This window comes from Equus asinus, chromosome 12 (assembly GCF_041296235.1).
Source record: "Equus asinus isolate D_3611 breed Donkey chromosome 12, EquAss-T2T_v2, whole genome shotgun sequence".
NCBI lineage: Eukaryota > Metazoa > Chordata > Mammalia > Perissodactyla > Equidae > Equus > Equus asinus.
Genome location: NC_091801.1, coordinates 14,829,345 through 14,846,060, shown reverse-complemented (window position 1 = coordinate 14,846,060; position 16,716 = coordinate 14,829,345). Strand labels below are relative to the sequence as shown.

General features: G+C 39.9%; 1 protein-coding gene across 15 annotated transcripts in view; it reads right to left on the bottom strand.

The window, feature by feature from the left end:
- EYA1 (EYA transcriptional coactivator and phosphatase 1) overlaps window positions 1-16,716 on the bottom strand; it is a 328,098-nt gene that overhangs the window by 13,846 nt on the left and 297,536 nt on the right. For all 15 annotated transcript variants that reach the window (XM_070481088.1, XM_070481087.1, XM_070481090.1 and 12 more), the window contains 4 exons: window positions 5,183-5,241; window positions 4,916-5,076; window positions 3,808-3,922; window positions 3,575-3,696 (listed from right to left, as the gene is read on the bottom strand). In XM_070481088.1, the coding sequence (XP_070337189.1) occupies window positions 3,575-3,696; window positions 3,808-3,922; window positions 4,916-5,076; window positions 5,183-5,241 (457 nt within the window). The remainder of the gene's footprint in view (window positions 1-3,574; window positions 3,697-3,807; window positions 3,923-4,915; window positions 5,077-5,182; window positions 5,242-16,716) is intronic.

Below are 16,716 nucleotides of genomic sequence, written 5' to 3'. Positions count from 1 at the left end.
GAATGAGTTTATTCCTTCATTTTCAAGTTGGAATTCTATTTGAATTAAAGAACCTCCAAAGCCTAATGTGTTTACCAGAAATATTCTCATAAAAACTGTTTTTGAAATAAATGTCAGGCCATTTGGGGAACTACAGAGAGATCACGCTTGCCTTACCCAGGCATCTAATTTTCAATAAAGCACCTTCCTAGAGGAAAAGTGGGATACAGGTAACAGAATACCTTTATCTTTCTATTATCTTTCCCACGTCAGGACTTAGTTTGGGCTCCCGTGGCAGCTACACTGTCAGCACATCCGCGCAGTTAATGCAGCCATTGTTGCTTCTTAGAGAAGAAACTGGTGTTCCAAGTCCTGGGCTGCCAATAGGGTCATTTTAATGGACAATGGGACAGTTTATAGTTTTCAAATGTGAATGGCTGAGCGGGGCCTGCACCCCTTTCAAATAAGGATCAGATATACACACGAACAAATTGCTTGTTTGCTTAAACAAATGTCTGCTTTATATTTGTATTTTGCACTAAAATCTCTCGTTTGCATCTGACGGAATGAAATAGGGCCAGGCTTATTCAAAGGATGTCATTTCAATGCTGCTTTAGTTGCCCACTAAACTGTGAAATATTAAATCACTTTAAGAAACAAATAGAAAGTGTAGGTTTCACTGCAAAAATATACAACCCAAAACTTAGATGTCCTGAAACTTTTTTTCCCTCCTTACAGGGGAAAGTTTATGTGTTTTTGCAAAATTTCCTTTTCATGGAAAGAGGAAGGTGAACTCGATGTTATTTAAGGGGGAAGTGGCGGCGGACAAAGGAATTCTCATCTATATACTATCTCCAATGGGCTTCGCTGTGAATTTTGAGTCATACAGAAATCTTCCACAATAAATATTAAGAAACTGAAGCCACTTTTAGAAGTTAATTAGAGGTGTTATATGAAGTTTTCATTTTGATGAATCCATTTTGTCTGAAAGAACATCATGGCTCTGCTAAATGAGCCACCCGTCATCTCTTCCTATAACTTGGCCATTTGCCTACAAGGAAAATTCCTGGGTTTTCCACATTGATCTCCAAATTACATTTCATTTGATGGCAAAATTAGCAATAACTACAGGAGTTTCAATCTCTACTTTCCTTATTAAAAATATCATAGAAAAGTGATCCCACCACTGGTTTTAAGATAATTTCTATCACCATACTTTTTAAAATTCTAATTCTTATTCTGTTTTAAAAAAAATTAAGGCCCAGTATTGCAAACAAAATGCCCTTTAAAAAATATTTAATACTTACTCAATTGTTATTATAATTTCCTATTATGCTAACACTTTCAAATTATTCGGGATTAAAGTTCAACATGCATGACGTGTAATTGCCACTTGTACTTTCCTTCTGGGAAGTTGCCTACCACCCCTTCTGTACGATATGCTTCTTTGGAAATTGTTTTTTCATACACTAATAAACCTCTACTGTGGATCCCTGTTTACAAAACACAGTATGATGCCCCTTTATTGATAGCATAAACACCTATGTAAGCTGATTGCTATTTTATAGAACATGAGAACATATAAAAATTCTGATTATATTGAACTACTAGGAATTCCATTCTGTTTGGTATATTCCTTTCATTTTATAAGTATTGGAATATTATAAGTACTCCAGATATTTCCAACTTGACAGGGCTAACTGAATATCCCATAGGCTCTTCAAATTCAACATTGATAAGATCAAATCTCTGTCTTTCCCATCAAACCTGATTTCCCCATCAGTTAATAGGGTCATTACTGACCCAACTGCCTAAAAGAAACCTCTGTGTCAGCCTTGCTCAGAATAACCAACCAGTTAGTCATACATTTCATTCAACAAACAGTGATTGAGCACCTACTATGTGCTGGGCACTGGAGCTACAACAATGAGCCAGACAGACTCCATCATCAAGGATATTACAGTCTGGTGGGAATTCAGACTATGAATAATTATACATTTTAGTGATTATCAAGTAAGTGCTTTGAAGGAGAAGTATAAAAGTGTACTCAGTTGGAGAGTTAGACCTACACGATTCCATTTTTGGCCCTTTGTCTTTAGATGGAGTTGAGCAGCTAGCAACCACCTTTTTCTCACCTACTAGGATACTCACCCCCTTCTGCAGGCCTCACTAAAATAACATTCATCTCACTTAGGGTGACATGCAAAGCCATTTATGAGTAGATCCAAGTCTACCTTTCCAGCTTAAGCTTCCCATGAGCGTGGCTCACTAGTCACCCGGGACCACTCATGAGTTCCTCAGCAGGAACACATTGTAATTCCTGTCTCTTTGCTCTCACTGGCCCATCTGCCCAGTAAACTCTTATTTACCGTTCCATCTCCAGCTCAGATGGCATTTCTTCCCCTTAGCTTTCACTGACCCTTGCCCCCTGCCTCCTCCTGGGTGAGAGTGAATGCTTCCTTATTCACGTGCACATTCAGGCACTTAGTGGTGGGCACCCTAGAGGCTGGAAAGGTGTTTGGGCCTCGGAATCAGACCTAGTTTGACCCTTATTTTTTTTTTTAATTTACACTTTAATATTTTTAAATTTATTTTGTGTATGTGTGTGAAGAAGATTGTTGCTGAGCTAACACCTGTGCCAATCTTCCTCTATTTTATGTGGGATGCCACCATAGCATGTCTTGACAAGCAGTGCTAGGTACACGCCCAGGATTTGAACCTGTGAACCCTGGGCTGCCAAAGCAGAGCGTGCAAACTTAAACACTACACCACCAGGCCAGCCCTGACCTTTATCTTTACTAGCTATTAACTTGAACAATTTACTTAAGTCTCTGAGCTTTAGTTTCCTCATTTGTAAAATGGAAAGGTTGTGAAGGTCGATTTTAATATGTAAAATGCTTAGTACAGTTCTCGGCATCTAGTAAATACCAGATAAATGATCATTTGCATACTTCTCTATCATACTTGTGTTCTTTACATGTCTGCTTCCCCTGCCAGACAGTGAATTCTCTAAGAACAAGAGCCATGTCTTGTTTTGATTCCACTTTTATTCTGTCTTGGTTTATATTCTAACTGAATCTCACAGTCTTTCTTCAACTATGTTTCCTTCTTGCAAGAACTTAATTTTTTTTTGTATCCCCATAACAAAAATAGGCACTCAACTGTTTATACATACTGAATTAAAAAAAATAAAAATAGTTCCAGGAATAATAAAGAAAGCTGTTATTAGAGTTGTTTCATTTCTACTTTGTGTAGCTCTGTATTACTGCTTGTTTTAGCTTATAAGATTTTTGTTGATGTTGCCTAAAAGAATAAAAATAAGATGACAATTCAGAACTAATGCTAAGTTGACTATATCTAAAATGCATAGGTCTTAATATTAGCTAGTAAAGTAAAATTTTCTGAGTTTAACAACATGGATTATAACTTTATATTTCTCTGGATGTTTAAAGCGAATTTTGACAATAAAATTGGTTAAATTATTCTACTAGTTTTCTGACATTTAGCATTCTGAAAGAAGGTCTTATTTACTGCCTTTCATTTTTATAAGGCTGAACGAGAAGGGCTGATCATTAAAAAAAAAAAAGCGGCTCACCTATTTTCGTTGCGCTGTAAATATTTTCTATTGGAAATACGATTCCTAATCCATACAGCAGGACTTTGGCCAATGCTGGGATGAGCTGAGTAGTTGTTACTAAAATATTCACACAGTTCGTCCTATGAGAATAGAAAGGAAAAAAAATGTCGAGAAAGAACCTCCAAAATGGGCAAGCACGAGCAGAGCCCATGTTCCAGCAAAGGCACCACGCTGTGACTCGGAGCGCTTACCGGGAGTGAATGAGTGTGAGTGCTTTGAGGGCCAGTGTCAACCAGGAGTCTGTCAGGGCTTCAATCTCGGCCCTCAGTTGCAGCCAGGCTTCCCTCTTGGCCGGACCAAGCAGACCTGTGAATTGAAAAAGCACATGATGAACAGTAGTTCATCCTTACCAATGCGTCCTCTCGACTTTATAAATCACAAACATTTAATACCACTAACACCACCCTCAAGCTTTACAGTACACTAAGTAATTTTTCACGTTATTGTTTATTTGACAACGATTTATTTAGTACTGTAGGGAACATCTATTGTTTTTGCACTCCTAGCATCCCTTGTTCTGGTTACAGAAGTCATCGCTTCTTTTTCTACAGCCTACTCGCACCCATTCCTCTAACCATGTAGTCTGGGCAGAGCCGACCCTACACTCAGGCTCCCAGGGTGGGTGTACGACCATGGCTTGACCAGCAAAAGTCAGTCTTGGAACGTTTGTGGAATCTATTGGGAAAAATGTTTTCCTAACCCCGTGAGCTGTTAAACTCGTAGAATACCAGCCTGGATCTACCGGTGGTCATCTCTGCCACCTTTTGGGAGGTACTGACCTAGAACGACTCCTATGCCAAGGAAAATACAGGCCAGAGATTCCTGATCGTATCATTTGAGCATCTGGATTTAGCCATGCTGGAAACCAACACCCCACCCCACCCCAAACGTTTCATTATTAAGTCAATATATTCCCTTTTATGCTAAAGCCATTTTCAACCACAATCAAAACCCAGGAGAAGGAGCTTTACAATTCATCTCAAGTCATTTGGGCAAGGGCTCTTAATCCTACTTTATCGGAAGGACAACTGAACGTCAGAGAGGTCAAGAAACTTACTCCAGGTCACACCACTCCTGCTAAGTCATGGAGCTGGGACTAGACCAGACTGGCCAGGACAGCTGGCTCTCGTCTAATATTTCTGTCACTTAATCACCGCAGAATAATCACTGGTTCAATGAAACTGCTTTAAAAAAAGCTATCATATCCAAAAAAGCGTGCTGCAAAAGTGGGTGGTACTTGGGGAACGTTATCTAGACCGTCTTAACTAACCCACCGAGATACTGGGGAGCGTCACTTGCCTCCAACATTATTTTTGTAGGTGTTGTAGATCTCTTTTACTCGTCTGTAGCGAAAGGCCAACTTTCTCATCCAGTCCACACCGCCCCGCACACCGGTTGCCAAGCATAAATTAGCACTGGTGGCTGCAGCGGGAAAGCCATCTGTTCCAAAGTTATACGTGCTATTTAGACGCAAGAGAAGCCCACAGTTAACCAAACAGAAAGTTCATCTTAATTAGCCGAGCAATTCACCTATAAAACGGAGACAACCACATCACATTTGCTCACCTTAGGTCTTGCCCATTATCATCTGAAGAGACATCATCTATATGAACTTGGTCACATTCCTAAAACGTAATTAAAATGATACACGTTAATTTTCAAAAAGCAGCTACATTTTTTTTTTGCAAAACCACATACAGCTATTAAAAAACCCCCACCACTTTAATTGGAGTGTTTTTCAACTACGTCAATCAGTAGGTGGCAGTCTTGTTAAATTGACATTTTTCCCTATTTCGGGTCTTCTTTTAATGTAGGAAAGGAGCAATGTCATTAACGACTACTGTTATTCCCCTTCAGAAAACACGTTTTTGTGTTTAGAAAGGAAAGTGATTGAAAACAATTAGCAGATGTGTTCCATAAACCTCAGGTACCTGAAGACATCATGCTGCTCTGAGCTGATTCAGTCAATGCCTAAGTATAACTGAAACCAGACATTTCGGTAAATGTAACATGCTAGAAAAATTAAACCTGATGCTAACTGCCAATGAAATTATGACCTCTGATTGCTGTTGAGCCACACAGCAACACAGCCTGAGGCCAGTGTGCTGAGGAGCCCAGACAAAAAATCTGTTACTGGTTTGCCATTGATTTGAGAGATGTAAGTTTTATTCTGTGTGCGCGTGCTCACGTGTATAGGAGGAAAAAACCATGGGAGACTCCAAAACCTAAATAAAAATAATCAAACCATGTGGTGGTTTTAATTTTTCTTTTTACTTTTTTACTGTTTCACTATTATTACATATTCATTTTAAGTATTGGGTTTGTAGGTTTATTATAGAATAATGTTATTTGAACAGACTTGACTTTTAAATTCCAAACCATGTGTCAATTGTTTAGAATAGGAGATCCTAATGGTGGGCTAAAGCTTTATTGCACCGAGTTCATGTTTATGCACCTGTTTGCATGCGGGCACCTCTCCATCTTACAGCTGTGTGCCCAGCCCTTGGCATAGCTCTGGGAAGAGCAGGCATTCGATAAACATTTGTCGAACGAATCAAGGCATACCAAGTCAGAGATGGACAAGGTCTCCAGTCCAGAAACAAGTCACTCGCTCTTGGCATTCTTTACTATTTCACTCATGATGCTTTTTGCAGTCAGGCTCCAGATACCCCCGGGGCCTTTATTATGCTTATTTCCATTAAAAGTTTTAGTTAAAAAATATTATTAAAAGAAATTCCCAGCCATGCATCCTGTATTTTAAAAGGTTCTTTAGTCATAAAGCTCCGGTCATGTTTCCTATATAGTTAATTTTAGAAAATCAAGCCTATCCCTCTAGCGCTTAACATTCGATTCATAACAAAGGTGACACACGTCAACCGCCACAGTAAGAGAAGGTGCATTTTCCTGGGGCCAGTTCCTTCTAAACAAATTCTTTTCTCTCCATGGATTTGTGAGGAAAGGAGCAGGAGATAGAAGTGGAAAGAAACTCAAACCAGCTGTTGCTTAACAGAATTAAAATCGTGACCCCCCAACCTCTCCTCTAAAGCATCTATTTTCCAGGCAACCCTCGCCCAGCAAGCAGCAAGTTCCAAGGAGGAAAAGACTTTGACCTTGTAACCCGTCCTGCTCTCCCGAGGTCTATAACCTCAGATAAGAAAAAAGGAAAAGCTGGTCCGGGAGGCCTCACATGCCGACTGTGAATTTAACATTTTCAAAACAGGTCATTCCTGGAAAACGTGGTTGGGAACTTCTCAGAGTTATTAAATTAATCGTATTTTGGAAGATGAATGATTGTTGTGTTTTTTTTTCAACAACGTATGTATTCCGGGTTTAAAGAGTTACTAAATCATGAGTAGAAAATTCTGCCATTTATCTAGCCAGAAATAAAATTTTTACGCTGTTGGTAAATGACCTTTTTTTTTTAGGGTGCACAGTTAGCATAGGAAACAAAACAAAAACTCAAAAAATGATACCATCCTCCAAACTCCACCCCCCCCAAAAAAAAACAAACGAAAAAAAGCCATATACGACGACAATGGAGGATTTTTCTCTCTTGGGAGAAAGTACAGAGAGGAGGCGGAAACGACATACTAAAAAGGATTTAATTCAAGAAATCCAAGCTGACCTAGAGTCACTTGGTTAACTCTAGGGGTGGGAAGAATCCTTTGGAAAAGCAGAGTGTTAAGAGGCTTTTCTTAAACTGATGAGATGGTAAATCTCCATTACCAACAGAGAAGTCAGCTATCTTCTCTTGACTGTTAATGACTCCATTGTTCCTATTGTCCGTCCACATCCTGTATTTGTCGTCTCCTGCTAGCTTTAGTTAAGACGTTTTGCTCCCAGGCTGAGGCCCTCATCTGAAGCATTGTTCAACGTCTTGGGGAGCTCTAATTAAGTGTCAACAGCTTCAAGCTTTTACCTGCAGATCCCAGACTCACTTCACAGTGATTTGATTAAAGAGAAGTCTGGTGTGGTGGCAACAGAGAGAGCCTAGTTCTTTATCGCGAGAATTTTTATAGAATGACTTTAATGAAAATAGATTTAAACATCAAGAGCATTTTTTGAAGGGCCTAATTAGCACCTTTAGGAATAAAAGAGAAATCATTAAAATGTCTACGTAAAATGTGTTTTTGGAATTGTTGCTCATTTCACTTAACAATAGAAAAATACTATCTTGCATGAACTTTGAATGGATAAGATACATACCGAAGATTCATTACGTATAAGTCTTTGTATGAATTTACAAATAACGGTATAAATAAATGCTTTGGGAAATAAACTTTTTAAAAATTTTAATGAGAAGCTATAATATGACTATCTTGATGCTTACCTTTTAAAAACTTTGTCAAAGAATGGAGACTATTAAGATACTGGAATAACATTTCGCGGCAGAGCTGTGCAGTGTGTGCACTTGTGCTAAGTGTATTTACTCTTGAATTAGAAACTGCAGGTCCTTGCACTGTGATGTCCTTAAATTCTGTCTCTTCCAGGGCGATGAGACTCGCCTTCTCCCACTTTTCAGAAGCCATCAAGCTTTTTGCTTGTCTTCTTAAGAGCCTAAATTTAGGTTTTCATTTTTGCTTTCTGGACTTGGTTGTTTTTAGTTTCCAAATTTGTTTTAAACCCTGAAAATTAGATAACTGAGGGCAGGGAGCAGAAGGGACTCTGGACCCATTGAAACAACAGCAAAGTTTAAAACCCCCCTGGAAAAATCTGTAAACGCAGAAGAATGGAAGTCCCTCTATTTCCAGGTGCCAGAATATATTCCTAAAAACCCTAATTTGGTGCTTAATACAAAGAGTGCAGAACATATAGAATTCCATGGGAAAATAAGTTTCTATTCCAAAAGACTGAATGTGCTGAAATGTACTTTTGAAATGAACTTCCAAAAAGCATGTGATGGGGTTTTAACGAGTTCAAGTTATGACCGAATCCAAGTCTTGGGGCAGCCGTCACAGGTCCAGGAACCACCATGGCCAGTTCAGCCAGTTCAGCATATTTTATGTATTAAGCTGTCCTGTTGAGCCTTGAGATGCCCAAGGGACCCTAATGTGTATCGGTGTCTGGTCTGGGGCCTCAGCTGGGTAGGGGTAGCGACTCCCTCGACGCCTGGCAGATTCTGCACTCAACGCCCATCCGTGCTGGCTAATGGGCGCCTTAGCTGAGAAAGGTGGTCATTTATTCATTCATGTATCTGGTTATTTATTAAGGGGTTACTGTGTTCTAGGTACTGTTCTAGATGCTAAGGACATACCACTTAACAGACAAAAATCCTTCCTTACCCTCTTGGAACTAACGTTCTAGTAGGGGAGACACCCAAACAAGAAAACATGCAAAATGTATAATATGTTAGACTGTGATAAGTGCTACGGAGAAAAAAATACAGCAGGCAAGGAGATTATGCAATGCTGTGGGGCAGTCTGGGGAAACAACCTTGTGGGCAAAGGAAAGAACAAGCTCAAAGGCCCTGAGCAAGCGAGGGGAAGAGTTGCATGGTTGCATGGGCTGGCAGGTGACAGCAAGGAGTTGGCTTTGCCTTGGAAGTAGCATCCAGTTACCAGTCCCTGCCCTCAAGGCACGTACAGTCAGCAGGAAAGACAGGAGTTAATTAACTGGCTACACAGGTGATTACAGTTGTGGTAAATGCTGCAGAACCTCCCCAGAATCTAAAGAGCATCCTCCCGCTGAATGACTGAACTCTACTTAGTCCCAGGGGGCTGCAGAGGTCTGAAAATCTGAAATTACATTTTGCTGCATCAGGGAGGGACAGACAGCATGGCCCCTATTGCTTTTGTGATGAATGCAATCAAATACACAGCTGAACGGTGGACTGCTAGAGAGAGTTCACAATCACTGAGCTGTGCTAACACAAAGAAAACAGTGCTTTTTTGGTCCCAGGCTGTCAATGCCGGCCTCCTACTTTGGAATGGCTGTGGGGTAGGGGTTGGGGAAGGTGGCACTTATTTGGCAAGTTGTCATTCTCTCTAGGAAATACCCCTGATTTTGAGATGCAAAGGAACTCTGTGGAGCTAGTGAGCAGCTCCGAGAAAAGTGAGAGGGAAGGCTCTGGAAGATACTACTCCTTTTACTCCCTAAATTACAGATGCAAGAATTGGTGTGGGAGCTGGAAGGGGATCAAGAGGTGGGCAAAGAGTTGTTTTTTGTTAATGGCTTTCCAAACGGATGTCAAAACCAGCAACATTTTTGCATAAAGGCTCAGTATCAAGTCAATACTGGATGAATATATAATTCATATTTTCATTTAACCAATTTTCATATATATCCACATAGCACAGACAGATTCGAAGGACGAGTCAGGCCAGTGTAGGCAAAGATGTGATTACCCCTCACTAGGAAAATTTTACAATTGATGATGGAACTTAGATATTGCTTTGATATATGGTCCACTGTTCCCACCCTGAGGTCAGTCCCTTTCTTTTAAAGGGTGCTGAAAGACCAGGGATACACCACCCTTGACACCTGTCACCAGAGTGTCCTAAACTGACACTTGGCATCTCTCCAAGAGTGGGTTTCTTTTTCCCCAAAGCAATGGCAAACTCCTTCAGTTGGAGTCCTTTCTCAAAATTCTGTGGAGTTCTGCAGAGGCAGGCACACGGTTTCTCTCACTCACACAGACTCCTATTTCTTGTTGAGTTGAATTAGTGTTATTTACAGTGAAAACAAAATAGTATTTTATGTTATAGCCACTTAACAGATATGAAAAATGAAGACAGAAAGGTTCCATAACGTAAGGTCAGTACTAAGACCCCCAATTCCCTGTTTCTTCCTAGGCTCCCTCAATTTCACATGACGCAGACAACTACCCACTCCATGTGTTGGCCATGACCTAGTTCCTTTGTGGCCTTTCAGTGGTTTTCAGCTTAGGGGACTCCAGTTCCAACACATATCCTCCCCTCTGTCTGCCCCACTGCTAGCTGTGCCCAGTGTTTGTCACCACAGGCCCCTCATCTCACCACCAGGCCTTTAAATGATTGGCACTGCAGAGGGAAATGGTCCTGGAAGGAGAGCCATTGTGGTGAGTGGGTCTTTGCCAGGGGTGGAGGGTACAGAGCGTAATTGTAGGTGGTGAGAGCATAGGTGTCAGCATGACTTTGACACCGCATGTCCTAAGCAGGAGGTTTGAGGCCCAGGAACAAGGATTTGTCCACAGTCATGGTAGAGGAGTTGATGAGGGAAGACGGCAACGATTAGAGAGGCACAGAGTTGAGCCCACAGGTGCTAGTCTGCAAACCTCTGTTCTACATGACAGGCTCCTACAAGCATCTGTCAGACAAACATCACAAACCAAATGACCAAAGTTTACCCTCGCCTGGCTTCCCTTTATGTTCCATGGCCTGTGCTTCACAGAGGAGTAAAATAAATAAAATTAGCAAGCTTCAGTTACTACTGGCCCTCACCTCACAGACATCTAAGCACTTGTGGGGCTGGATTATAAAACGCTGTCATGGATGGCTGGGGAAAAGTGCCAGCACATGAAGCAGCCGAATACCAGCTCTGGTCTTGGGAAGATGAAAAAAGCCACATGGGGTGTGACCTCACCGCCATGCGGCAAAGGCACATTCGCTTTCAGAACTCCAGTTGCACTGTTATCCTGCCTTTTTGGTCCCTTCTGTCATTATTCTTGGCATTGCAACTCAAGCGGACCTTTTTCAGATCCATCATCATCTCTGGCCTTCCAGGGCCGGGCCACAGACATGTTCTTTTGGACCAAGCCCCAGGAATAACAGATTTTGTACACGGGCTCATATGCAAAATATTAAGTTATGGCAGAATTTTTCTGCAAATATTTATTCTGCTTTGATACTGTAGTGGTTGTACTTTTCCCCCAAGCCTTTCACTTGTACCATAATTATGTAAAAATATACCATACCATTCAAGTTAGTTTAGGAAAATTAATAAAAAAAATTAAGACAGTTACAATGGGTCTTATTATCTGTGCCAAGCAAAGTGACGTAATAGCCAGCACGCTGAGGCCCTATACCTCTGAACCTGACACTAGAAACACAAACTCCCAGTAAACCTGAAGTCTTTGAATAAACAGAGACTCCAAGATGACTTTGAGGCAGCCTGCATGTTATGAAAGGGAACAATATGAAAATATTACAAATGTGTCTTTGCAGAAATTGAGTTACACAAGCCGGAATTCTGCTGATGGAGGCTAGATTTGCTCCATTTTCCAAATTTACCGTGAGAAAACTAACACCATACTGCCAACTAATTGTTTCAATACCTTCCTTCATAGAGTAAAAATGGTAGGAAAAAAAGAGTCATTAGAGAAGGAGCTATTTTCATTGTCTTTACATCGGTGTGCCTATTGAGACCAGCTGGCCTTGGCCAAGGCAGAGGAATTGGTCGTTGGGTTCCCTGTCCCCTCCTATCTCTCATTAAGCAATTACAGCCACTGCTCTGACCTCCCCACTGAACAACAGAGACACTTGCTGGATACCTCAGACATCTACGGGTTTCTAGAAAGAAGTTTTCCTTTCATTTGTCAACATGAAATTGTTTAGTTACACAGAGTACAGCAGTATTTCCAGTACTTTAGGGACAAACTAACACAAATTGTCTGAAAGCTGTATTTTGATAAGGGATCAGCAAGACAGCCCCTGTGGATTGGTGTACACTCCCCTCTTGCTTACAGGAATCTAAACCATACTGAAGGCATGACAGGGTGACCAGTATGTGAGTGACACAGATTTTCAGAGAATGATTTCCATAGCGGCCTTTGGAAATAACTCCGGACTCCCTAGATGTTTTTATAACTTCTTTGGAAAAATAAGGTAACGAAGGTCATCCCTAGAGATTCTCTGTGATTCAGAAGTTCTACGCAGGCGGAAGGGGTGGTGGATAAACAAGCCAGTTGACGGGGAAGACATGAAGGACCTTGCTTCTAATTCACTGACGATTAGATTCAGTACATCAGATTCTGGTTAGGAAATTCTGTCCATGAGTTAGCCAATTTGCAGGAGCCAGGTTTTTACTTGTATATTTCTCTCTGTATAAAGGAGACTGTCCAATCGACATGCTGTGTATTTATACTTACTGAGGTGGAATAACATGATTGCAACGTGCTTTCTAAAGGTGTGTCAAAGCCCTCCCTGCACTCTCAAATGGATGTAATAAAGAGCTTAAACGCGGCCGTGCCCTTGTGCCCATCATCGTGGACTGGCGGCAAGCCCGCAGTACAGGCCATGCAGGAAGGGAGGGGGTGCAGTTCACAGCCCCTCAAGTCTGGTGTTCGGCTGGAAGGACCTGTCATGCCTGTCTGGGGCGTACTCATGACCTTCCGATTGGCCTCGCTTTCCCACCACAGCGCTTCCTGCAGAAGAAAAGAGTGGGGCTTATCCACGGCTAAGACACAGGACGTTAAGAACAAAGGGAGATTTTGAAATTTGCCTCGTTCTGTTGGACAATTTTGGGAAATGCAAATTAAGGAATTAAAACATACTTGGACAAATTTATCTTTAAATTCCCACTCTAAACTATCTACTCAGCATAGCTGGGCGCCAATGCATATTAGAAGTCAGTATTTAAATATTCCTGTTTTGATAGGAACAGGAAGACACGACTAGAGAAGGCAATGGGGACAAAAACCCAGAATTTCAAATCTCAGAAAATGATAAGAGGAATTTTAACATCTATTTTTGGGATTTGTAATAAGATGCAACTTGTAGAGACACATGCTGCTAATAACTATTATTTCTTACTTAAAAAATGGTATTTTAATATATTTAATGTTACAATATCCTGTAGGGATTACCTAAATGAGGGAGATAGTTTACTAGAATTATGTTTACATTAAGTAGAGACGTAGGTACTTATATTCGAAACCCAAGATTTGAATTCCAGCAGTTTCAACACAGGTAAGATATTAGCTACTTCAATCAACCCAATATTTCAATCTGATTCTGTTTAGATAAACATTCAGAAAATATTTAGAGACTAAAATCTCTAGTGAAAGTACCTGAAGATGTCATATTGAGGCAAAAGATAAATTGAAGTGCTTAAGCTATGTATTCATATATGTACAAAGTTATGGTAAATGTTTAAGATCACAATAAAAATTTACAGCACTCTCAAGCTTATGATTAATAATAGTTAAAAGATGCAAATATCTTTTAATTTCCATATTTTCTTATAATATTCATTCCTTTTAAAACGTACTCATTAAAAGTAAGATGTCTTGATAATGTCACTTTAGCCTGTCACTCTGAGAATCCCAAAGGAAGTACATGAAGATAGCTCCTTCTTGGTGAGAAGGACAGTGTTAATAAATATGATATGTCAGTTCCACTTCGAGTGCCTTCTTTCTCCCCATGAATACCTTCTTTACCACATGATTATATTAAGTATATTTGTCTTTATTCATACTCTCAACCTTAGGGTGAGGAAAAGAAAGGCTTACTAATGAAAGCCAGAAAGAATTGAAAATAAGCTTTTAAAACAAAATAGGCTTATTTAAAATTGTTCCGCACTGTGTCTCTAAATGTAATGGATTAATTTAGTTGATAATTATGGCATACATTGCAGTTGATCTCATGATATTAGCACATCTTACTTTTTAAGAAGTTAAGCATACAGCGAATACCTAATATCTAACCCTACAAGATCCATCTTTTATTAAGTTACGTTTTGTGCAATGGCACAATGTATTTCAGTGCATTCTATACCCCTACCACATGATATTATACACAAATGGCTTATGCTCAAATCCACAGCTTCATTTACGGTTCAGCTAATAAAAGATAAGGCATTTTACAAATTTGCGTAGGAACCAGTGCAAACGTTATACATACATCTTCAAATACAAAGTGGGGCAGCGCATCAGTGTTTGATAAATTGTCACATTGTATTATACAATTCTACCACTAAAACATCATACATAGTTTTAATTGTATTGTGTAACTTAAAGTATTAAAAGATTAAAAGCTGACATTGTACAAAATAATAATTCAGAACCTCACAAAAAAGACAACTCAGCACATATCTAATATAAATGCCACTCTTTTGAATGTCAAGTCAGAAGCACTCCTAAGAACAAGTCTTTGATTTACAGCTAAAGCGATTTCCCAGTTTTCAATGGGTTTGCTCGTCATTCTGCAAACATAATTTGTCACTGGCAACAGTGTTCTTTGTAACTCCTGTTGCCTTTCTTTTAGATCTATTATTCCTGCTGAGAGTGTCTACTAAAGAAGAATTTTTCATAGTGACACCAACTCTAGTCTTGCTGTGAATAATCACATTCTCATAAAAATCATTCTTTTTATTGCAAGCTTGCTGCCAGAAGCATGGAAAAATATCCAAACCAGGAAACCTTTCATCCTTTGCTGTAATCACCTTCCTTTAACCCTCACTGCCACCTGAAGAAAATGAATCGCATACCAATTGATTCACAAAGCATTTAACTAGAGGTTTTAATTTACAGAGAATATTTCCTTTTTGATCACATGAAAACAATGAACCATAAGCGGTAAAATTAAATAGGTCGTGTTTTAAGAGAGGTTTTTTTCTGGAGCAATTTTCCACTGTAAAATTAAATACTTGCAACAAATATAAGTTCGTTTATCACCACTCCACCTCTATCAATTTATCATTATTTAACTGTAAACCATATGTCAATACAGTTTTTAAAGAAATATTTTAATGTAATTGGCCTTTTAAGTGCCTCTTTTTTTGTGGGGGCGGGAAGTGAAACTTGAAAGTTGAAAAGAGATCAATTTATCAATTTTAGTTAACATATCATACAACCAGGTGATTTTATAATAGGAAGAAATACTCAATTTTGTATAAAAGAATGTGTAGCTCAGAAAAGCAGTCTTAGTTAATAAGTTAAAATTCTCCAAGCTGATTTCCTCTGCATTCTAATTATTACTGACTCTAGAGAGAAAAGTATGCAGAACCGGACAGAGGCACTTAAAAAAAATAGGTTCCCTGTGAGCTGCAGGAAGGTGCCATCGTCACCTTCCCTCACTGTCAGCCCCTGGCTGGAGAGTGAGGACCTCTGGGAGGCACTTTCTTACTCAAAAAGTTCTCTTTCTTCCGAGTATCAGTGGGCCTGAAATTCTATTCTTTGAAATCATCCCTTTTGAATCTTCTTTTATATGACAAAGACTTCAGGGAAGAGTAAATTATTTAAGGTCTATTACTTTGGTGTGAACTGTTCCATCTGATAAATTTCCTCCAGGATAGGGAGCTCTGGTGTGCCCCAAACCCTTGGATGTCAGTAGGAGAGGGGGAGAAAGAGTGGGTGCCTGAAGGGAAAATTAAGGAAAAATTTTGTTCATACTCATATTCTCACTCCCTATAAAACCACTCCGTTTCCCATGAATTAAATATTTAAAGCGACAAATAATCACGTTCTGGTTGTTTATGTACCATTCAGGAAAACACGATATTATATACCACCAATGTAGCATTAATATATGTTTATATATTAACTTTAGAAATATCTCTAGTTATAAGGTACACACTGTATTCTTTCATTCATTTTTTCATGATTCAACTAATAATGACTGACCAGCTACATACATACCTGGAACCAAGCTCACAAAAATCAGTGAGATGCAGATGTGGCCAGAAAGGTTTTATCAACCCAGGGAGGGCTGGAGGGAGAGGGTACAGGTGAGTATCACTATAATCTCTCAGGGAAGGAACTAGAAATTTTGCATAGTTGTGAGAATGGAAAATGGAATTTGTCATGCGTCCAGCCCTTCTCCTGCCAACCCGACCTGTGCACCACCTTTAGATACATTTTTATCAAGTAGGTTTTGCTCTACCAGGAAATACAATTTCCAACGTGGGGTGTAAGCTTCTTGGGGGCAGGTAATACATTTCACTTCTGTTTCTGTCTATCTCTGCCTTTTAACCAGGAGGTGATCAATAGATGCAAAATTAAATTGGAAACAATATATATTCCAATGCAAACGAGCATTCAGGGCCTCTATAACGAGCCTTAACCTTGCCCATCCAATGCCATTTCTGTCTGTCTGTCCCTCCCATCCCATCACAGGTCACAAGCTCCTGCCAGGCTAGTCTCAATCAGCCTGGCCTCCACTCCCCTCTTTCCCCAGACAATAGCT